Source organism: Myiozetetes cayanensis, unplaced genomic scaffold (genome assembly GCF_022539395.1).
Source record: "Myiozetetes cayanensis isolate MyiCay16 unplaced genomic scaffold, myiCay2020 scf27, whole genome shotgun sequence".
NCBI classification, from domain to species: Eukaryota; Metazoa; Chordata; class Aves; order Passeriformes; family Tyrannidae; genus Myiozetetes; species Myiozetetes cayanensis.
Window position 1 is genome coordinate 4,704,049 of NW_026087488.1, and position 22,971 is coordinate 4,727,019.

The 22,971-nt window shown below is 45.0% G+C and overlaps 3 protein-coding genes across 5 annotated transcripts; 2 read left to right on the forward strand and 1 right to left on the reverse strand.

The window, feature by feature from the left end:
- Positions 1-260: 260 nt before the first annotated feature.
- Positions 261-3,721, forward strand: LOC126643578 (uncharacterized). 3 transcript variants are annotated; one of them, XM_050322056.1, is made up of 5 exons: positions 261-559; positions 857-1,367; positions 2,196-2,308; positions 3,351-3,448; positions 3,530-3,721. In XM_050322056.1, exons 1-5 carry the CDS (start codon positions 316-318, stop codon positions 3,719-3,721), a joined length of 1,158 nt encoding a protein of 385 aa, XP_050178013.1. In that variant the 5' UTR covers positions 261-315. The 3 variants fall into 3 exon arrangements, with proteins under 3 accessions (XP_050178013.1, XP_050178014.1, XP_050178015.1); XM_050322057.1 differs by having other exon boundaries at positions 3,545-3,721; XM_050322058.1 differs by lacking the exon at positions 3,530-3,721 and having other exon boundaries at positions 3,351-3,490.
- LOC126643583 (solute carrier family 13 member 2-like) lies at positions 3,659-14,484 on the reverse strand. The gene is given in 13 exon segments (XM_050322065.1): positions 3,659-3,805; positions 4,541-4,678; positions 5,628-5,759; positions 5,761-5,790; positions 6,069-6,190; positions 6,759-6,841; positions 6,943-7,164; positions 8,115-8,237; positions 8,331-8,511; positions 9,338-9,564; positions 10,612-10,748; positions 11,107-11,235; positions 14,313-14,484. Coding segments are annotated over 13 exon segments (1,758 nt in total). The 5' UTR covers positions 14,415-14,484; the 3' UTR covers positions 3,659-3,673.
- Positions 14,485-17,418: 2,934 nt separating this feature from the next.
- Positions 17,419-22,470, forward strand: LOC126643611 (proton-coupled folate transporter-like). The gene is given in 6 exon segments (XM_050322123.1): positions 17,419-17,661; positions 18,094-18,133; positions 18,136-18,945; positions 19,167-19,250; positions 20,251-20,407; positions 20,947-22,470. Coding segments are annotated over 6 exon segments (1,410 nt in total). The 3' UTR covers positions 21,023-22,470.
- The last annotated feature ends 501 nt before the right edge of the window (positions 22,471-22,971 follow it).

The following is a 22,971-nucleotide window of genomic DNA, read 5'->3' on the forward strand; positions in this document are numbered from 1 at the left end:
TTTTTGTAAGTAAGGGTGGTTGAGGAAAGAACTTTTGCAAGTAGGTAGGAGATCTCTCTTCCAACTGACAAGTAACTAATCAGCATTCAGCATTCGCGGAAAAAAAGAAAAAGAAAAGAAAAAAAGAGTTATTCAAGAAGAAAAGAAGTCATCCAACACTACTAAGAATTAATGTACTGTTGGAACAAAGACTGTGTAACACTGGACACTAATTGTAATAAAAAGACGATAGATGGCAGCAAAGACCGTGAAATAATTACAGTGGCGCTATACAGCGGGGGGAGCGGAAAAGGTGGGATTTAGCATGAATGTGTAATGACTTTTTCGAATAGAAGGTTTTTGCTTTTGTCATTCCCTTGGACGCACTCATGGAGGTTATCTCCAGTGCTGTCAATGAAAAGGAAGGACTTCACATTGGTCAGACTTTGGTGCTGCCTAAATATCTTTGTTTCAGTACCTGTGGGACCCTCTGGGAACCGAGGGTGGCTACTACGGCCACAGCAGCAGCGGCTCCGCCGGCTGCGGGAACAGCAGCGCTGCCCCCGACCCGCTGCGACAGGTGAGGGGGCACCGGGGAGAGGGGGGACAAAGGAGTCCCGGGGAGCGGGGGACTCAGGTGAGAGGGGAGCCCAAAGGGAGCAGAGAGTCCAAGAGGAGCCCTGGGGGTGCAGGGAGGCCCTGGGAGAAGGGAGGAACAGGGAGAGGGGAGCTCGGGAGGAGTGGGGTGTCCGTGGAGAGAGTGGAGACCCCAGGGGAGCAGGGAGCCTGGAGGGGAAGGACAGCTTGGGGAGAGGGGGGGAGTGGAGAGCCCAGGGTGGCACTGGGTGCTGTTAAGAGTCTCCTGTTTCTCTTGCAGGAGGTGGAAGCCCTGGTCTCCCACTGGAACCTCTACATCAACCTGGGGGCTTCTTTGTCAGTCTCTTCTCCGTGACTCTCTTTGGACCATGGAGCGACAGCGTGGGCCGCCGTCCGGCGCTCATCCTGCCGGCAGCGGGCCTGGCCCTGCAAACGGCCATCTACCTGCTCGTCATGTACCTGGAGCTGCACGTCGCCTACTTTCTCCTGGGACGCCTTCTGAGTGGCCTGACGGGAGACTACAACCTGATCCTGGCCAGCTGCTTTGCCTACGTGGCCGACACCAGTGACAGGCGCACGCGGACGTTCCGGGTGGCCATCCTCGAGGCGTGCCTGGGCACCGCGGGCATGCTGGCCAGCATCGGTGGTGGTCACTGGTGCAAGGCCCAAGTGGAAGTTCTCTTTACTCTCTGCCTTTTTTTCCTTCTTGTCACAGTGCATTTTGGAGCCAAGGACCTCTTGCTTTTCTATGAGCTTGGCTTCCCTCTCTGCTGGGCTTCTGACCTCATCAGGTATGGCCTCCTATATCCCTCTCAAAAAAATTACAAATTTCCTAACAATGGGAGTATTCCTTTGATATTTACCTTGCTCATCATATTTTCTGCAGAAGTCGAGGAATACTGCAGGTAGAGAGAAAACACTACACCTTCTTGGTACCACAACCTTTAACCAAGTTTCTGGCCAGTTAGTGACATGATTGGTTCTAAACAGGATGATTAATATTTAGCTAACTAGAAGACAGCTAACAGTGTTCTACTCCTGCCAGAGGCTTAGGCTAGCACATGATTATCTTCTTATAACTGGCTTGGCAGAAATGTGTGTGTGTTGGTTTGGGTCGGTTTTTTGGTTATTTTTTTAGCCCCTTAACTATGTCTAATAACCAGTACAACTGGTCTGTCTTCTTTCTTTCTTGGAGTGTGCTTGGATCTTCCTAACTGCAGTGCTCCATAAGCAGCCAGTGCCAATACATGCACACCCTTTTAGCATTTCTCCACTTCCATAGAATGTTGGGCAGCATTTGTCCCAAGCTTGCCAATATTCACTGACAATATTAGTGGGAGAAATACAGATGCATCATCAGGATTAATAGCGTTGTATTGTGAAAAACTGCTTTAGGGGTACAAGTCAAGTTTAGTTCTTGAATCATGGAATCTCAGGGTGTTTTTGGTTGGAAGGGACCTTAAAGATCATTTTGTTCCAAACCCCTACCATGGGCAGGGGCACTTTCCACTAGACCGGGTTGAAATGTGAGTTTCTTATGAGCTCATCACAGCCTCGGAATAAAGTAGACTAACAAAAAAGGCTTCCAAGAATGGTTAATAACAGGCTGTTCTTTCCAGGACAGTGGTTTCCCAGAGCAATTGGCCAGTGAAACCACCAGTGCAAGAGGGATCAGTGACCAGCAGGCACCAGATTTGCCTGGAGACCTGGAACTGGAAAGAAACTACTGGAGGTCAGTGAATTCAGACATTTTGTAAATCAAATGTACACTGCACATTGCCCTTGTCTCCTAATATTTAGGACTGAGAAAGAAAGAAGAAAGATTTTGAAGAGCACATAGTCATTTTGAGTGAAATTCCCTCATGTTCACTCTGATGGAACCAGTATGGGGATGCCACCAGGGTGGGACTTCCAAAACGCAACATTCTTTGTGCAAAATTTAGGCAGGCAACAACAGAACAAAGATTTCAGTGCAAACCTCAGGGGCACATGTTGAAAAACTGCTCTGTCTGAACCCAGCCTCAGTTATGGTACTAAGAGACAGTTTCAGCAAAGTGTCTTTGAATTTTCCAGCGGCTTTGTCAATTTGGTCATTAGGAGTTTATGGGCTACTGAAAGTCAGTTGCAGCAGAAGAGGGATTAAATATTTAACAGTATTACATGGTTTTTAAAAGGAAAATCTTGGGTTTAGCATACCAAGAAAATTCGACTGTCAATAATAATACTAAAATATTAACTATTTTAAAGATAAGAGAAAAACAATTATGCTGATTTCTCTGATTATTTAAAGATATTTTAAATAAGCAAACAGACAAGTAGTTGATACATGGAAGACAGAAGGAGTGATATATAATTAAAAAATTATGCAGAACACAGGGGTACTTTAAAAACCACTTTAATTCAATCATGTTTATTTTAGGGCACAGGGATTCTCTCCTTCTCAAGGGAATATTGCTGGTCCTATCATGATCTTGCAGGGTGTAATCTGATATAAATAACAATGGGGGGGGAAATAGTCTTTTACATTCATAACAAGAGGACTGCAAATAAATATATTTCAAAAACAGAAGTGACTGAGAGTATGTGATCCGTCTGTAATGCTGTCAATGCCCATAAGAGTATATAACAATCATGTACAGTTAGAACATACACACCTATACATATGAATAGTTGTGCTAGTTGTGACAAGACACAGATCTATTCATGAAATCAGGAACACAGAGTCTTCCTTTTATATATATACATATAAACAGCTCTCTTTTTTCTCACGGTAGATTTCAGACTTTACAGGTGGATTGGAAAAGCAGTTGGGGAAAATGCCCCTCCGGAGACAGAAAATCTAAAGGTTCCTGGGACAGCGGAAAAGCCAAAGGTTACGTTGTCTTACTGCTGGGGTGACAAAATTGCCAGCTAACAGCACTCTTGTGCAATTTTATTGCTGTTATCAACACAGTGGTTTTGCTTGCAGGTGACTTGTCCCTTTCCACAGAACAGACCTGTCTCTATACCACTGCCTTGGCAAAACTGGCCTGGATGGCAGTCCTGCTCTCATTGCAGCTCTAACAGGAACAGTCACTGGTTCCTTCGCCTCTCCACGTTATGGGCACATGCCTGTCTTGTTTGCCCAAGATGGGAAAGTTTGTAGCTGGAACAAAGATGAAGCCCAGGTATTGATGGCAAGAGTTATTGTCAGAACTCCCAGAATGTTGAGTACAAATCCAGCTTTGACCTAGAATTTTAAAAAAAGAAGCATTGTTAGTTGAACTGAGCATTTTCTCTTCTTTCTTGCTGGTTGGGCTTGTTTGTATTGACAGATTCCCTCTGGCCTTTTTTCAGTAGTCCATCAAATTATTTTAAGCTGGTTTTCTTCACAAATGTAATTTGTATTGGGTGGGGGGAAATGAGTTTCCATTGGATAAAACTCCTTAACTAGAAGTCCTGAAATCCTTTTAACTCACTTATGTAGAACTTTCTCTTCTGACCTGGCATTTTCCTTAATGTTACTTTGGAATTCTTCTTGGATCAGTTATAAACTAGAAAAGTTATCAAGAGACATGGATTCCGTGTCCATCTGTCTTTAACACAGTGATTTCTCAGAGCATCAGGGTAGCCCCATGAGATGTCCCAGACTGTCCCCAGTCTATGCAGAAGGACTGCCCAGATGACAGGGCTCTGACACCTCTATGCTCTACATTTGGGCTTTTCAAGCCCTTAGACATTGCTGTTTCTCATTGGCACAAGAGGCCTTGGTTGTTCTTTAAAAGCTCAATAGCACCTTTATAAGACTCTGAGTGTATATGAGAGTCAGTGTGACCCTTTCTTAATGCAACGTGTGTCTTCTTTCCATTTTACATCAGCTGAGCACAGTGAGTTTTCTAACACTCCCACAAGAAGAACCAATATTAGAAAAAGAAAGATCAAATCTAGAGGTGAAAAGTCTGACAAGAACATGTTTTTTCCTCACCATATCAATAACCTTGAGCTGTCCATAGGAGAAGACAATGGCGTTGGGAGGAGTGGCCACAGGGAGCATGAATGCCAGCGATGCAGAAAGTGTGCAGGGCAGCATGACATAGAGTGGGTTGAGGCAAATGGCTTCAGCCTGTGCAGGAAGGGAGAGCAAAGAAGATGGCTTTGACACACAAAAATGCAGAGAAATCTTTTGTCAGACAACTGATTGTATTTGTCCCTGTCAGAAACCTCGTCCTTCATCAAACACTGCAGCCACACACATTTTGGTGCTGCTTTAGACACTTCTAGTCCATGTCTTTATGCAACAAATGCAGGAATTGATTTTGTGGTCAGGGTTTTGTGTTCCTGATGCTGCTGTGTAAGTGGATAATAATGGTTGCATTCAACTCTAAACCCTGGGAAAAAAATTGTAGATTGGCTTCAAATTGGTTAAGAACAAAATTAAATTATCTGAGGAGACGGGGCAGCCCACACTCTGAAGGTAAGTGGATCAGTTCAGGGGTTTGCTGGAGTCTGTGGCCTATGCAAAAAGATTTTGGAAGAGCTTATTGCAGTTTCTATCTGGAACCAGCTTTTCACAGTGCAGAACTCTGTCTACCCCAGCAACAGGAATCTCCAGTGGAAATGCAAAAAGTCTGAATCAGGTCATGCTATCACCCTCAGAGACTTCTGGAAGGCCAGTGGTCAGAGTGAAATACAGGAATGGAATGCTGCAGGGAAGCAAATGCTGCTGCTGTTGCTGCCTCCATGCAGAGCAAATTGGAAAAAACAAGTACAGCTGGCAGTGACCTCATGGGGTTGTTTAGGCCAGAAGGCAAAGTCTAATATGCCAATGAATTTAATCCCTTTACTCTTCACCAGCAATGATTTTAGAATGGTTGAACTAGGCACAGTGTATTTATATACAATACATTCACACAGATACAGATATGTTTGTTTTAAGTCTTGTGTCTGTGTTTGGATACACAAACCAGTGCTTGGCTATGGCAGCCAGTTAATTTTGACAATTGAGCAGATGTATGCTTGGAGAAGAGTTGAAAACTGTTCTTATAAGACTATTTTGAAATGCTGGAACTTACCATTGAAGCCACAATAGGGAGAAAGAGGGTGGTGGTGGCCACATTGCTGGTGCATTCGGTGAAAGTGGCAACAAGGAGACACACCAGGAAAGCAATGGCTGGGTGAGGGATGCTCTGCAGGGGAGTCAGTCTGGGTACCTAACCATGTAGACAGACCAGATTCCTGCAACAGAGGATAAAGGGCTGTCAGGATAGGTTGGAGAGGAAATAACCACATTGCATTCCATTTACAATTCTCCTGTCAATTCGACCTTCCCCTCTCATAGCTGTTCTGATACAAACTGCTCTCTACAGAAAGATATGCAAGAGCCAATTTTCCTAGACAGGATCATTTGTTAGGTTACCTAGAAAAGAACATGCTTTCCCTTTCAGAGAATTTGGAAGAAGAAGATACTACATTTATAGGAAGACACAAATCCCAGGCAAGCCAAGGAATGTTACCTCACTGCCTTTGGCTAAGGCAAAGCCACCTCCCAGCAGAAACACAATACTCCATGGCATTTTCTCATGAACTACTTTCCATTCCAGAAGAGGTGGAGGTGCTTGGAACTTTGAACTGCCATCTGAAATCCAAATGTTTTGTAAGTCATATTACATTTTCCAAAGAAAGGAGAACTTCTTGGTGGGACATGACTTTAGTCTGAACATCAGGAAACCCTTCTGTCAGCAAGACCTGGAATTACCTCCCACAGCAAATGCTAAAAACCTCACCAACAAAGGTTTTAAAACTTGACTGGCAAAGACACTTAATGAATGATCTGCAGCTGCTTCCAAAAGCACAGTACAATGCAGGGGTGAGCTAAAAGTGAGGCAACATATCTGCAGACCTGTGTGTGTTTCTGTTAAGTCATTATCTCTCCTGAAGATTCCAGCCTCAGGAGAATACACACACGTGTATAGCGGAGGCAGGAACACTGCTGGGATAAGAGTCTCCTACTTAGTTGAATAATGAGAAGCAAAGAACTTTTATGGGATACGTGGCTTGCCTAACCTCAACAGAAAGCTGTAGCTATGCAGGAAGAGCAGTTTGAAATCTTATTTAATATTTGAAATTTCTTTTGTAAACCTCAGATGTGAAACTTCCCATGTACTTATTCCAGTAGTTGATTGTTAATGTTTCAGTAAACTCACCTGTTTGTGCATTGTAAAAGCCAGAAGGGATGATGAACAACAAAATTGCAATGAAGATGGCAACTGTACCATCAGTGACATACCTGCAACAGACCAGTCAGATATTTAGTCAGCTATGTTTTCATTTTTTTATAAAATCCAGCATGCTTATTTTATTCAAATTGAGGAATAAAAGTGGTAGTACCTTATATTATCTTTGTTGAAAAGAACTGTTGCCCAGCCTGGTATGAACCCAGGATCTCTTGTAAACCAGAGCAGTACCATGAGTATGAAGAGGACCAAAACTGCTATTTCTGCAAATTTCATTCTGCCCAATTTCCTGCTCTCTTCCCTGATGACGGCATAGGCCTCCTTCTCCTTAGCCTTGGCAGAGGGACTTGCAACACAGCCGAAATTCTCCTTAAAACTAGAAGAAAACAGACAAGAAATATCAGAGACATTTGCCAGATAACCTCAGTTAAGAATTCAAATTTTATACTCAGTCATAATATCTTTTAGATATACGAATATTGCAATTAAATATATTATAATCATAAGATCAGCAGCCATGGTGGGTACTAACTGCATTGTGCCATGGCTTGCCAAGGTGATCAGAAAGCAGCTTCCTGCCCCTAAAAGCTCATGATTTAAATACAAAAAGGATTGTGCTATCTGAGCACATGGGGGAAAATACTATAGAATCACAGAATGGTTTGGGTTGGAAGGGACCTTGAAGACCATCTCACTGCAACCCCCTGCCAAGGGCAGGGACCTCTTCCACTAGACCAGGACAAGGTTAGTGTGACTGACAAGGCTATTATGATCACTAGGAAGTAAAGAGTTGCCAAGCTTTTTAAAATGACAGAAAATGAGAATTTTAAGGGAGGAATCTGAAGATGAAAATACCATTTCAGGTATTGCAGTACTCTTTCCATGTAAAACAAGGGAATTTGGGGATAACACAAACTTGACAGACTAAGTATTAAACAGGTAGGTAATGTAAGCTGGGGTGATTAGTACTGGAAATAACAGCACAAGACTAATCCTCTAGGTCTGAAACAACACTTGTCACAAAGGCACTTCCTGCTTTGAAGCACAGCAATCTCTTAGGACATGACAACATTGCCACAGAACAGGTCATATGATGTTAGAACTTCCTATTTGTACCTACAGAGTGCATTTAGCTGGGATTTGACCAGATTCCTCAGAGAAAAAGCTGCAGTATTTTAACAGACAGACTGGGTTGTTTCACTTGTCTCTATGTGAGGAATTCGTCGCTTGCTGTGTGACTTTCCCCACCAATAAAAGGATTACTTGTGCAATGAGTCCTTGCTCACAGGCCCACCAGCTGGACTGCAGAGGGTGAAGGGTACTCACTTAAAGCCCAAGTACAGTATCTCTAGCCAAATCCATGCCAAAACCAGCAGCACAACCATGGTGGGGAAGGCAAAGGAGAACCAGGAGGCAAAGTTGATGACACCACCATTATCTTCATAGAGGCTGTAAAATGCAGGTGGCTGTTAGCATCCAAAATTACACATTCTCTTCTGTATTTACTTAATGAATTAGAACAGGGGAGGTACTATGACTTACTCATTAATTTGTCCTTGCAGTACCAGATTTGGTGTTGTCCCAGTCAGAGTTGCAATCCCTCCAATACTGGATGAGTAACAAATACAGAGAGACATTCCCTTGCACAGTTTCAAGTGTTTCGCCTCTAGCAGAGCTTCATTTCTCTTTCTGTCCTCCTCAATCATCAGGACATGAGTATTATCTGGGTCCCAAGGAACAAAAGAGATGCAGAAGCTTGGTTGGACAGGAAAAGATACTGTGCCTGCACAGCTCAGTATTTCAAGGCTAGGACACAATGGACTCAAAGCTGAAGAAACCAAATGTCCTCATTTTAAGACCGGCATTGTTACATTTTTGATCTTCTGCCCATTTGGCTAACACTTCTTGGTGAACTAGGGTGATGTCTGAACTGCACATGGAGTGCAGAGAGATGAGAATTCAGGGAGTTCCAGCAGAGCCAGAGGAGCTGGGCTGAAGGGAACTTGTTCTGTACCCGCACCTGACTGCTGGCCCTGGGACTTACAGAAACAGTGGTGTCATGTCAAACATGAGGGGAGGGCAAGACAGCTGGTAAAGAGATATTATTGCTTGATTGTGTATCTTTGGATTAGAAAGATCATTTTAATCTCTACCCTTCTGGCTTGAAGTAGGTCAGGAATTTTCCCATGGGAATTCAATATTATCTGATCAGTTAGACAGTAGGCAATAATTGAAATAAGGCAAAGATTCATAAAAATATCAAGCCTCATGTAAAAGCTTCAGCCAATGGAGAATGTATTCCTGTTGTTGGATTACTGATTATTTATCATCTCTTCATATTTTTAGATCTATTTCCAACTTCAGTCAGGTCAATAGATCTTATGGTGGTTTTGTGTGGTTGATGCAAGAACTTCATCAATGCTGTGTGATGCAGTCAGGATGCTTGAGGTGTGTTCTTTTAGAATTAACTGGCAGCCCTTATGACAGTGAAGAAGGCCTCAGGTCATCCTCCATCCCCCCAAAGAGAAAGCCAGCCAGAACCCACTCACCTTTTTCCTCTTTCTCTTTTGAGTTAACAGGTGGAGTTGACCCTTCCTGCAGCTCAAAGGCTTTGTTGATGTTTTCAGACGCTTGGCCAGCATCACTGGATTCCAGTTCTGACCTGTGCAGCTGATCCAGCACTGCCTGTGCTATGGGGACCATCACGGCAGTGGTGGCTGTGTTGCTGATCCACATCGACAGGAAGGCAGTCACGACCATGAAACCCATGAGAAGTCTGGAATGAGAAGGGTTGGAAAAGCTGGATCCAAACTCGGCACTGCAATGTTCTATTTTTGTTGCAAAGATTCAACTGCAAGTGCTGGGTTTGGAACATGCTCAGCAATTCCCACCCAGCACTTCCTCTTACCCTGATCCACTTTGTGAATAACACAGTGAGATGCAACATTAATTTTACTTTTTTCCAATTTCAACCAATTCTTTACATTCCTATGACTGCAAATTGGAACCTGGTAGCTTGGATCAAACAATTTACCTACTCAGGTCCTGCTTATTCCGCATGCTTCCGAGGAAGACGTGCCATCTCAATAACACATGTTAATGCATTATAATATCTTTTAAAGGGGAATTACAAGCTGAATTTGATTCCAAATGGCAATCAGTTTAAACCATAAGGATGAGGATCCTTATTTTTCTCTAATTTTATCCCACCTCTATTATTTAAGATTCTCTTCTTACGCATCTAAAATTCTAATCCTCGGTTCAGTATTACTCTGTGATTTGCCTCAGAATTATTCTGTAGATGAGATGTAGATTATATATGAGATGGAAAGGGATTTATCTTGTATGCATTTTTATTCTATTGCTTTGTAATTTCCTTCAGCATTCCCTCTTGTTAGGAGCTAAGAGAGATTAAATAGGGGGATGCAGCCTCTGCATAGCTTAGAGTTAGTCTGGAAAACACTTGTTGTTTTCCAAAGAAGCATTCTCAGGTTTTCTCTTCTCTTGGCAATCAGTGGAGCAGGCAGACAGTCCATGTTTTCTGTCTTTCCTCTGTGCTCTTTCCTGACTGTTTGAACCTGTGTCTTACCAGCATTGACTCTCTTGTTGCTATTTCTCCACCTAAAGGCATTTGGAATTCAAGAAAAGGCACACAAGGTCTGTAAGTCATCAGAGGATCCCCACTTGCAAGGTTAGCTCAGGCACTAACTCCCTTGGACTGCAGGAAAGCATTTGTAGGGTATGATTTGCAGATTCCCATAGGAGATGGGGACTAATGCCTTAAAGTCCTTTATCCCATGGTGTTTTCAGGACTGTTACTCACAGGGCTGGTCTGACACCAGTGAGAAGCAAGACCTTCAGGGCCACACGCTTGTGTAGGTTCCATTGCTCAATGGCAATGGCCATCACCAGTCCCCCTATAAAGAGCATGTTCGTGTCCTTTAAATATTCCCGACAGACCTGTAACGTGGAACAAGGGAGAGAAAACAGTCACTAGAAGCCAAGAGAGCAGGCACTTTCTGAGGGAGGTTGTTCCAAAGCCATCAACACAGAGTAACTCTGGGTTGCATCTGAACAGTGAATTTGTTTTGATTTCAGATGAGCAGCTCCACCCAGAGCTCACTCTGGGCTTGTGCAAGTTCTATTCTGTGAAGAAGACAGCCAATTCTCTGTGTAACAGCATTGGAATAGTAATAATAATAATAACAACAACAACAACAACAACAATAGTAATAATAGGAAATAATCCCCGAATAAGAGAAGCTTATTAATGACTGATTAACACATAGGCCAATGTCAATGGGGTAGTATCTCTTACTGTTGTTGAATCCATGATATTCATTAGCGGGAACAGCAGGACAGGCAGGAGAGCTGTGACAGCCAATGGCAGGGCTTCTGTGCACCATAAAAGTGCCATCACTATGATAACATAACCGCATTCTGCCTCCTGGGGGGCAAGAGGGGAAGAGGAGACACGATCAGAACACACTGTACATGGCACTTGGGCTTTCAGAAGGCAACAGCCCATAATTACATTAATTACCTGATAAAGGGATTAGAGAAAAGGTTATTTCCTGTCTCCCATGTATCCTCTGAACTATGCAGATTTTAATCAAATAACAAACTGTTCAACAACCTTGTCAGAACTCCAAGGAGTAGATGAAACCTCCAGGGGGTGAAAAAATAGTAACTTAGGAAAAGAAACAAATGGATGACTTTGAACCTTTCATGATAAGGGATTCCTGATTATGCTGATAGTGTTATATTCTGTATTTATGTCCTTGAGTTGCAGAAATAGTTATGATCCAGTAAAGGCTTCTTCACCTTTTGCTCAGCGTGTTCCGGGATATGGCACAGGTGAACCCCAGCTAATCTCAAGATTCCTTGTACTGTAAATACTTCTACAATTTTTCATTGGATTTTTAGCTTAGTAGAGGTTTTGAAAGGCTCACTGACAGACTGGTCACAGGTCCTTTCAGCTTTCACTGACTTGTTTGTTTGACAAGTATGATCCCCTATTTCATTTTACTCGTCTTCCGAGAAAACATTTATTTAGTTCAGCTTTGGGCAACTCCTCCAAATTTTATATAAAAATGTTTAAGACAGTGAGATTCAGAATTACTTCTCACAACAGATTTTCATATGGTTGGGCTGGGGATGAAAGTAAGAAGAAGTAATATTGCAGACTGTGGTGTCTTCCTCATTTTGGAACTCACACAATAATGAGTGACAGCAAATCCAAAGGAAGCAAAACGTGGTTGTTTGGCCTTGGATAAAGAATGACCACTAAAATACACTGGACAGTATGAATGAAATCGTAGTAATGCTTATCGAAGCTGGATTACAGAGGATTAAAACAAGGAGCTGGAATAATGGCTGGTAGAATTTGTGTTGCTTTAGAACATGTTCAGGACTTCTGACCGTGGCATGGAGGTTATGGAGCTGGTGAAGGGGATGAAGGGGGTAGCTCAGGATTCTACAGGAAACAGGAAAACAGCAATCTAGGTGATGAATTACCAAAGCAGCCAGGTTTGAGAAGTAAATATGAAAAGATTCAAGAAGAGATGAAAATATGCCTTTTTGAGCCTTATTTTTGAGTGAGAGCAGTAAGAACCTTAATTATCCATTCCATAAAGCACTGAAAGAAATTCTTCATTTTGATGACCCTTTTTATCCATTTTTGTTCTTAAAAGACACCAATGGGTGCCTTCTGAGAGACTCTAGCATGCTCTGGGATATATCTCATAGGCACAGTGTTACTGGCTTCCATCCTGCTGTGGGAAATCAGTAAAAGTGGGAAAAAACCTTTTCACAAAGTCAGTTTTCCTGTAAGGACATTTGTCTGTCTTTAAGTAAAATTTTTAGCATTTTTGCTCTCAATTATAATAGTTTGGTGTCCACTGCTCTGTCATTATAGGGCAGGTTAATAGCACAACAGAATAGAAAAATGTGAAATTCCATCCTGTGAGCTGCCTGCTCACATCACTGCTGCATGTGGAGGCACCAGCTTTTCCTGCTCAGCATTGCCAGGGTGCACAATTCTAACCCAAACAATCTTCTTACACGTTGCAAAGGGAAAAGTCCAGGCTGTTTTAAATTTCTGTGTTCTTGCTGACTACATAGAAACCAGAGAGAGTCATTTTCACAGAGGAACTGACCCAAGACTGCCAGATCATTCCACAGGTAACACCATGGACTTACTGTATGTAACAATGCCTCCAGCAAGTGATCTTGAACTTGTGGGCTCAAGATTAAAAAAAAAAAAAATCTCTGTCTGGCTTCTTAGAACTCTTCTGATCCAGATCTCTTTTCCCTTCAGTAACTCTTTTGCCTATGAAAAGTTGACTTTAAAAAAAAAGGTACTTTTTCTGTTTTTCTTCCTAGTAAGCTTTCAAGTAATAATTTAAACTATTTTATTTGCTTAGGTGCCACGCCTGAACAGTTACCACATTGCACCTCCAGCCAGTGCCACTCTATCATTCACGCTCGCAGTCCTCCAGTCAGAGCTCCAAAGTCTCTGATAACACTCAGAGCTGTGAGGAAGAAAGAGATTTGAGACAGGCAGGGAACAGTTAGTGAAGTGGAGAAGGAAACTTGGAGAAGGAGACTATCAACTGGGAGTCAGCAGGGATCAGGAGACAGGCACAGGCAGAGACCAGAGGGAAGAGCTACGACTTGATGTCCAAAGAGCAGTGACAGGAGAGGCAGATTGGGATGAGTTATTTCAAGATACTGGGGCTGTAATCAGAGACCTGAAGGCCAGAGATGAGATATTTCTGTGCAAAGAGATTGGGAGTGTGAGAAACATGCCAGAGTGAAGAAGCAGCAGAAGGCTGGCAGGCTGCTGGCTCACAGAGCTCTGTGTAAATGATCAGTGATCAATGTCCCAGATCAGTGATCAAAATGATCAATGTCCCAGCAATACCTGCCCCACTACTACAGCTGCTGGTAGTTAACTTCTGAAGGTACGTAAGTAAGTCTTCCAAAACTTGGCATTTTAAATTTAAAATCCTAGTTTGGCAAGATTCTTACAGAAATATGCTAAAACAAGAGTGAAATACATAGCATTTTTCCTTATGTGTCAGAATGTCTTGTCCATCTGACCAAGGAAAATGCTTCTTCTATGTGGCAGTGACAACACAAGGAAAAAGAAAACGTGGACTGGATACTGTTAGAAAATCAGAAGGGGGATTAAAATTGAACCTTAGATTGGAACTTAGGTTCACACATAAAATCTTCAGCATAGAAAGTCCTTTGCTAAATCAATCAGATGCAAAGCAAAAGTCACAAATCTCATGTCAGTGAGTGTTCTTCTAGAACATGCAATCACAGATGTATCTGTTCATCCATCATTGCTTTTATATTGCCCCAATGCAGATGTTCGATCAGGAAAAACAGAAGAGATCTTCAAGCAATAAATGTTCTCTGAGAAAGAATCTGTATGGTCTGCTCCCTCTATCACTTACAAGGAGCAGCTCTGAGATGCAGAGATTTGGCTTTTAAATTGAACTTAAAAATTCTTACCTTGGTAGGCACTGCCAGAGGAAGAGCAAGAGCGAGAAGGGGTACTAAAATTATGATGAGGTATTTCCTGATGGCCAGGATCACCTCCAAGATGCCAGCCATGGTGCTGGAGCTAGCCCGGTGCTGAAAGGCCTGGGATCTGCTGCTGGAGACTATATAAACACTGGGGAATATTAACCATTGACCTCAGGAGATTGGGTGTTGATTTTGGAACTGTAATCGGAGAAAGAAGGAAGAGAACAAAGAAGGGAGGGGACAGCAAAAGAGTGTCAGACCAGGAACTTTCTTAAATCTTCCTGAAAGGTGCTCAGTCCAGGACAGAATTAACTCCTTGTGGACCAAGTAAAATTATTAAAAGCCAACTGAAATTACCTATTTTTTTGTAATATTTATGGTTTTGACTTTAATAATATCATCTTTGAATAGGTACTGTCATTCCTCCTCTAAAAGAAGGGAAACTACTCCCTCCAAAATGGGTTGAAAATTGCTTCAAAAATATGTAGATCACTGAAAACCACATCTGCATCTCCAATAATCCGATACAGGGATTAGAAACAACTATGCAAAATGTTATATAAACATTCATTGTGTTCACTAAGAAATTCAGTCTGGGCAGCAAAATCCACTGGGCAGAGCTCCTGTCACCAGGTGCTACATCAAGTTCCTGGCACACAGAGACTGACAGTCCTTACTTTAGATCTTAGTGGACCTGGAGAGACTTGGCTATAGAGCATCACTTTGCAGACACTGGGCTTTTTTGTTTCACCTTTCAGCTCTTGTAGGTTTATAGGCACAGCTTTGGGAACTTGGAGGATGTATTGGGGGCAAAAAAAGTAAAGAAAAGAAAGGTGCTACAGGGAAATTACCAGCAATTCTTGTCCCAGTTGCAGAAAACCTCCCAAATATAAGCTGTGAATTACTTGCATCTGTAAATACGCAGGAATGGAACCAAAGTTTTTAATTCCAAAGGGAGTGTCTTTTTATTGTCACTTTGATGGCTTTATTTGGTAGATTGTACAATCGCATCCCTCAGCTAAAGATTATAACATTTCCATTTTATTGGTATAAATTGTCTTGGCACTGTTTATAGCTTACTCAAGCAGAGAGACAAAAAGGAAAGCACAGACAGTAGGTCATCTGATGTCAGCTCCACAAAAAGCTTCTGCTGTTTCTCTCTCTCTCATCCCTTTTCTGCCAGGGCTTGTTTTCTTTCAACAATGTGCTTATGATGGAAAACCAGCGGGGTTTCAGTTGCCAGAGCTGCAAGCTCAACTTGGGCATATTGCTCACAACAAAGAGAGCTTTAGCATTTCACCCTCAGCACAAAAAGAATGAGAAAGAGCTTTCAAATGAATTATATTCCCTCACATTTTTGCATCTATCTAATGTTTAATTAGTGTCTTAAAAGGTGCAGTGGCAAAATCAGCCGACAGCAAGGTATTTTTTCCTACTTTTTATTTTTACTCTTATGCCCTAAGGTTGCATTGAAAATCTAAAAGAACACATCGTTTTTGCATCTCTGTAACATGAAGGTTGGCCTCCAGCTGCAGTCTCATCTATGGGGTGTAAATAACAACGTGGAAGAGTCTCAGGTGATGAATTGTGCCTGTTCTTCAGAAGCAACACGTCCTCAGCGATGGTTTCCTCTGTCGTGTGAGTCATGATACCTGCAAAGACGATAAAAATGAGCTGTCTAAGTGTGTTATGGTTTGTCTCGTTTGAGCTTTGCCTGTTGCCCATTAACAGTCCCTTGGTGTTGTCAAAGGAGCCATGCCAATTTACGTTAGTTTGGAACAGTTTATATAAATGGGTTAATCTAACACTCTGAATCGTGTGCTTTGAATTTAAACAGCAACTTGGTCTTTGCTTACTGATCTGCTCTTTGAGGCAGACCAAACCTCACAGGAAACCAAACAGCACAGCCAAAGCCTCTTCTATTAACTGAGCTTCCGAGTTATTTTGTCCTTTATAAAATGAAGTGTTCTCTAATGTGCTGTGAATTAGTAGAAGTGATCACATATTGCTAACTACAACATTTCACAGATCTGACTGCATGTAAAATGTTGACTTTTGCTTTGTTTGGAGAGAAGAAAAAACTGTGTTTATGTTTAAATTATGTTTAAATTTCTTCAACCATCAGGTTTGGGGCAGAGTGGCTGGGAAGTGGCCCAGTAGAAAAGGACCTGGGGTTGCTGGCTGACAGCTGAACTTGAGCCAGTGTGTGCCCAGGGCCACGGGCAAGGGCAGCCTGGCTTGTACCAGCAATAGTGTGGCCAGCAGGACTAGGGCAGACCTCGAATCCTGTGTTCAGTTTTGGGCTCCTCACAACAAGAGAGACATTGGGGCGCTGGAGTGTGTCCGGAGAAGGGAACGGAGCTGGGGAAGGGTCTGGAGCACAAGTCTGATGAGGAGTGGCTGAGGCAGCTGGGCGGGGGCTCAGCCTGGAGAAGAGGAGCCTCGAAGGGACTTTATCAGGGTCAGAGGGGAAGCTGCACATGGGGTGGCTGAGGTCACTCGTTTTGTTTAGCCTGGAGGAGGCCAAGGGGAGCCCTCATCGCGGTCAATCTGCAGCTTCCTCACGAGGGGCACAGGAGGGGCAGGGGCTGTTCCCTCCTGTCTGGTGACCAGCGACGGGACCTGAAGGAGCGGCATGAAGCCATGCCATGGGGGTTTGGATTGGATCCTAGGGAAAAATCCTTCACGGAGAGGGTTGTCCAGCCCTGGCAGAGGCTGCCCAGGGCAGCAGCGGAGCTACCATCCCTAGAGGGATTTAAGAGTGTGGATGCGGCACCTGGGGACATGCTCTAGTGGTGGCCTTGGCCGTGCTGGGTTAACGTCGGTCTCGATGAGCTTAGAAGGCTTTTCCCACCTCAACAATTCTATGAAACAACACGCGGCGGGCGGGGGTGGGGTGGTGTGTTGTGTGTGTGTGTGCTGAACGCTGTATCTGTATCACGGGACTCGCTGCAGCGGCAGCGCCGAGGGATCCCGGGGACTCGCAGAACCCCCCCGGTTACCGCGGGCGGCGGGGCGGAGCGGAGGGGCCCGGCCCGGGCGGAGCGGAGCCTGTCCCGACCCGGCCGGGCCGCGCCGCTCCCGCCCTGCCATGGCTGCCATGGCCGAGCCGCCGCCGCCGCCGCTCCCCGCCCGCCGCCGCCTGTGCCCGCCGCTGCTGCCCGCGGCCGAGCCGCTGCTGTTCCTGGCCACCGTGTCCGTGGGGCTGCAGGGCCCGCTCGCCACTCAGTACCTGTGGGACCGGCTGGGCGCCGAGCGCGGCTACCACGGCCACAACAGCAGCGGCTCCGCCGGCTGCGGGAACAGCAGCGCTGCCCCCGACCCGCTGCGACAGGTGAGGGGGCACCGGGGAGGAGGGGGGACAAAGGAGTCCTCAGGGAGTCCTCAGGGAGCCCTGGGGGACCAGGGAGGAACAGGGAAGGGGAGCGGGGGAAAGGGGAGCTCCAGGGGTAGATGGGGAATTGGGGGGAGAGGAGACCCCCGGGGGAGTCCTGGGGGAAAGGGGACTGGTGAGCGGGTAAACCAGGAGCCTGAAAGGAGCAGGGTGTCTGAGAGGAGCCCTGGGGGTGCAGGGAGGCCCTGGGAGCAGGGAGGAGCAGGGGGAGAGGGGAGCTCGGGAGGAGTGGGGTGTCCGTGGAGAGAGTGGAGACCCCAGGGGAGCAGGGAGCCCGGAGGGGAAGGACAGCTTGGGGAGAGCGGGGGAGTGGAGAGCCCAGGGTGGCACTGGGTGCTGTTGAGAGTCCTCAGCCACCTGTTTCTCTTGCAGGAGGTGGAAGCCCTGGTCTCCCACTGGAACCTCTACATCAACCTGGGGGCTTCTTTGTCAGTCTCTTCTCCGTGACTCTCTTTGGACCATGGAGCGACAGCGTGGGCCGCCGTCCGGCGCTCATCCTGCCGGCAGCGGGCCTGGCCCTGCAAACGGCCATCTACCTGCTCGTCATGTACCTGGAGCTGCACGTCGCCTACTTTCTCCTGGGACGCCTTCTGAGTGGCCTGACGGGAGACTACAACCTGATCCTGGCCAGCTGCTTTGCCTACGTGGCCGACACCAGTGACAGGCGCACGCGGACGTTCCGGGTGGCCATCCTCGAGGCGTGCCTGGGCACCGCGGGCATGCTGGCCAGCATCGGTGGCGGCCAGTGGCGCAAGGCCCAGGGCTACATCAACCCCTTCTGGCTCGCCTTTGCTGCCGCTCTTGCTGCCACTCTCTACGCTGCTTTCTGCCTTCAGGAGTCAGTGAAGCAGAGGAGACCGGCCAGGCTGTTCACGCTCAGCCATTACAAGGCCGTGTTCAGGCTGTACATGGCCCCAGAGCACCCGAGCTCCAGGTGGAAGCTCGCTCTTTACTCCCTGGCTTTTTTCCTTCTTGTCACAGTGCATTTTGGAGCCAAGGACCTCTTTGTTTTGTATGAGCTTGGCTTCCCTCTCTGCTGGGCTTCTGACCTCATCGGGTACGGCTCCGCCGCCAACTACCTGGCTTACCTGAGCAGCCTGGCAGGGCTGCGGCTGCTGCAGCTCTGCCTTGAAGACACTTGGGTGGCGGAGATAGGCTTGATCTCCAACATTGCTGGACTAGTTGTGATTTCTCTCGCTACCACAACAGCACTGATGTTTACAGGTGATGCTGAATTCTTAAATCCACATTTCCTAGAATATTAGGTTTCCCGGAGCTGTATTACACTGCAGACACAGGCTAAAGTTCATTATAGGATCTAGGAGGATGAACTGGGTCTAAATACAGCAGGGAGAAACTACCTGCAGCTACAGATTTCTGGGACTGACTTTGGAGACTTTATTTTTCAACTGGGCTTTCCCTAATGTGCTGTATCTTGCTCACAGGTTATGGGATTCTGTTCCTTTCCATGGCAGCCACTCCAGTCATCAGATCCAAGCTCTCCAAGCTGGTCAGTGAGACAGAACAGGGTAAGGAGTTAGCTGGTGTGCTTAAGCCAGGTCCTGAAGCACTGCCTTCTTGGAACACTGAAACAAAAATGTTTGAGGAGGTTAAGACTTCTGTGATTTCTCTGGACTCTTATGTCTTTGCACTCACTTTCAGACCCAGGGCAGCATTTTATTTTTTTTCAGAATAATTGTCATTCATTGATTTACACTTGCTGCGTTTTCAAGATGAGGACAAGGAAAAGCAAGATGAAAAGAATTTGCAGGAATGGTTCATTCATCTATCTGTTCATCTCCAAAAGGTTTACAAGGAGCAAGAGTTAAAATGGGTTATATAACAGGGAGAAAAGAGTGATTCTCCTGACCATAACTTTTCTCTGTAGATCAGTAACAGTGGGAAGAACCAGATGTTGTTGGAGGGTTATATCATTGACCATGGTAAAAGATCATGGATAACCTGTAGGAGGAGCATGTTTGCCTTTTGTCCAGTAATGAACTTGGAGATCGTGCACATGCTGTGAAACATGACATAGGAATGTCTCTGAGGCAGAGGGAGGAGGGAGTTGAGATAGGAACAATCAATAGGGGATTTTGTACAATTCATGTTTCTTATTTTAGAATGAAGATGGCGTGTTTTCAACAGCTGATTATGATGCTAAATCTATAAATTGCTGTCTTCTGCTGTACTTAATGTTTAACAAGTGATAAGATATGCTTCTCAGTAGACAGATCTATGCAGCCCTAGTCTGAAGCATTCGCAATCCAGCTGATAGATAATATCCCTGGTCAGCCCAGGTCTGAGATGGTCAGTGAGATGGTCCTGGCTACAGAGAAGCAAGTGGGACAGGTTTAACCTACCAGGCCAACTCTGTGTCCCAGCTTGATGCTCCCACACCTGTTTTCTGATGGGAAGTGCAAACCCTTAGGAAGATTCACAGAATCCCTCTGAAGGTGACGTGTTAAAGCCATTTGCAGGCATTAACCACCTGCCTATCTCGCCACTAATCTCTTACCTCTTTTCCAGGTGCTCTCTTTGCTTCTGTTGCCTGCGTGCAAGGGCTGTGTTCCCTCGTGGCTACAGGAGTGTTCAACTCTCTCTACCCTGCGACCTTGCACTTCATGAGGGGATTCCCGTTTCTCTTCGGGGCTATAGTCCTTCTTATTCCAGCAGCTATTATTGGGTAATTTAGTTCAAATTTCTGAACTTTGCCACAGGACCTATGAAATGTCACGTGGAAAATATTATTTACTCTTCTTAGGAGAGACAGTTTTTAAGGCATATTTTCAGTTGAGCTTATGAGAGAGTGTTTGGTACCCCAGTAAACAGAAATGCAGGTCATTTCTTCTGGAATATGAGTCCTAGGGATAAACCTGCAGCCTGAGTAATGTAGCTGCAAATATTCAGAATGCTTCGAAGTTTCACTCCACCCTCAGTGGAATCCAAAATCTGGAGCTGAATTTGAAAGTCCTCCTTTATGGAAGAGATGGAGCTCTCAGCAGTCTCTCTTCCTGTCATTTCTTTAGTTGTTAAAGCAAAAGTTGTATTGTGATAGAAAACATCCCATGGTAGGTTCTGGGAGAAGGAATGTGTTGGGATTTGCAGTAGAAGTGCAACAGCTGTTGGCAGGGTCATTTCATTCTGTTCCTTTGAAACTTTAAAACTCACTTAATTCAGCGACATCCCAGTGTGCCTTCAAAGGTTCTGTTTGTTCTTTCCTAGGTGGATTCAAATCTGGGACTCAAAACATGACTACAATCATTTCCAAGATGGTCCCCCATCCCCTGCAAAAGACTGAGCAGCAACTTAGCAACAAGGAATTGACCATCACAGCAGTGTCCACCTGAAGACTGCCCTTTATTCTTCCCTCAAAGGACAGATTAGTGTGGGAGGGGCACCCTACTTGTCCCTACTAACTTTTAAATGCCAAATATTTGGAAATCACGGCTCTGACTACAGGAGGAACCTGATTTGCAGGTGTGAATGCCTCCTCAACATTGTGTTGGCTCATCTATCAGAGAAAACCCAAGAGACCCAGAAGCCAACCAAGCTGTTGTGGGCTGTTTGCAAGGCTGGTGTAGTGTTTGGGGTTTGGAGAAGGCACTGTGACATGCTTTTAAGGGGGAGAGAGGACTGAGTTCTGGTTTAATTGCCAAACAGTCTTGAGTACTGCAGTGTTGAGATTTCAGTGTGGTTGAGGTATGGATTGAAGCCTGCAGAGCCAGACTGAAGCAGAGGTGCCCAACAGTGTACTGCTGAGGAGGAAGATCCATGCTCTGGATCAGAATGTTGCCAGTAAAAATCCTACAAGTGTCACACGCCAGACCAAGCTCCCACAGAAATCCTAATGGGGAGGGCTAGTTTAGCACAGGAGTGCTACTGCCGTCCTTATTGACTGAACCAGCGTTAGTTTTGCAATTGGAGGTGTCCTAGGAAGAGGATTTAATTCATGAAGCATTTGTAGGAGTGCCAGTTGCATGTCCTGCCTGTTTGCAGCTCAGCAAGCTGCTTTTAAAAAGTAACAAATCATAACTCCTATAGATGCCTTAATTGACAGTTGCCAAAACTGATGAACTTAAGGCTAAAACTGTCAAGATTGGGCCCCCCTAAGTGAAGCCCCTTACACTGTAGGTGTGCCCTAGTGTCTTGGGAAATCACTGCTGTGCTTATGGCAGAGTCCTTCCTCACCGATACACTGTGCTGTAGTGATGAGCTGGTGTGGGACTAATGTCTTTAAGGTCGATTTTTTGTTGTTGTATGGGGCACAACTTTATGTTGGTGACCTCAGTTCTGCTGTCTCTCTCAGGATTTGTTGATGCCAGCAAGCAAATCTCATGTTCATGGTGCTTACAATTGTTCCTTTCAAAGCACTACCTGTATTGCTGCAATCCAGTTTTCTTCCAAGTGCCATAAACCAGCAGTTCTGTGTACACTGCACCACACACACTGTTCAAGTACCTGCAATAATGTCATTACTGTTACTTTCAAAATGAATAAAACCTCCATCCTCTTTTATGGTTCATAAAATGACAGATTTCTTGTGCAGCTGTTGATATCGTTTGTCCTTGCCTTGTCCGGGGTTTCTCTCCATTATTTTTATGCTTTGTCCTTTATTGAAGACTTACAATAAAGAAACAGCAATGGGAATTTGTCTGCCTTGTGGAGAATGAGTGTGTGAGAGTCAAAAGTGAGGAAAATTGCATGTTTGGGACTTACAAGGAGCCAAAACTTGCTTTTCCTGACCACCTGAGTAAAGGTTGTGGGAGTGCTTTGTCTGAAACATGTCCTTAACTATGAAGTGAATATGAAATCCTTATACACAGCTTTGTTCCTGTCCATTAGGAGTTTGTGACAAAAGCAGGGGAACTGGGGAGAGGAAAAACAAGATAATTGGGAAGTAGAGAAGCAGGAGGTAGAGAAGCAGAGAGGCTTTAAGAACTTGGTGTTACGCCACTTGCTCCGTGTAGGAATGCCAGGGGACATAAGAGTTACAGGTCTGATTGCTGGGCTAAGCCCAGAACTGGCCTCCCCGAGGAACAGGGCATGCTGTGAGTGTTGTGGTAGATGTTTGTGGGTGAACTGATTGTGAAGTAAAGTTCTTCTCTACCACAGGCTCCATGGATGCCAATCCAAGCGGCTGCTCAGTGTGCAGTGAGGTGAAACTTGTGTACTGGCTCTGCTGCCCTGCTTGTGCCAGTGTGCTTGCAGGGGAGAAATTCAATAGGAACTATTATGCCTTATTAAAAA

What these genes read in the sequence shown, in the direction of transcription:
- LOC126643578 (XM_050322056.1), top strand. Translation starts at nt 316, where the DNA reads ATGACTTTTTCGAATAGAAGGTTTTTGCTTTTGTCATTCCCTTGGACG. An exon ending in TGGGCTTCTGACCTCATCAG is followed by an intron (nt 1,368 to 2,195) that starts GTATGGCCTCCT and finishes TGTTCTTTCCAG; the next exon opens with GACAGTGGTTTCCCAGAGCA. An exon ending in GGACAGCGGAAAAGCCAAAG is followed by an intron (nt 3,449 to 3,529) that starts GTTACGTTGTCT and finishes TTATCAACACAG; the next exon opens with TGGTTTTGCTTGCAGGTGAC.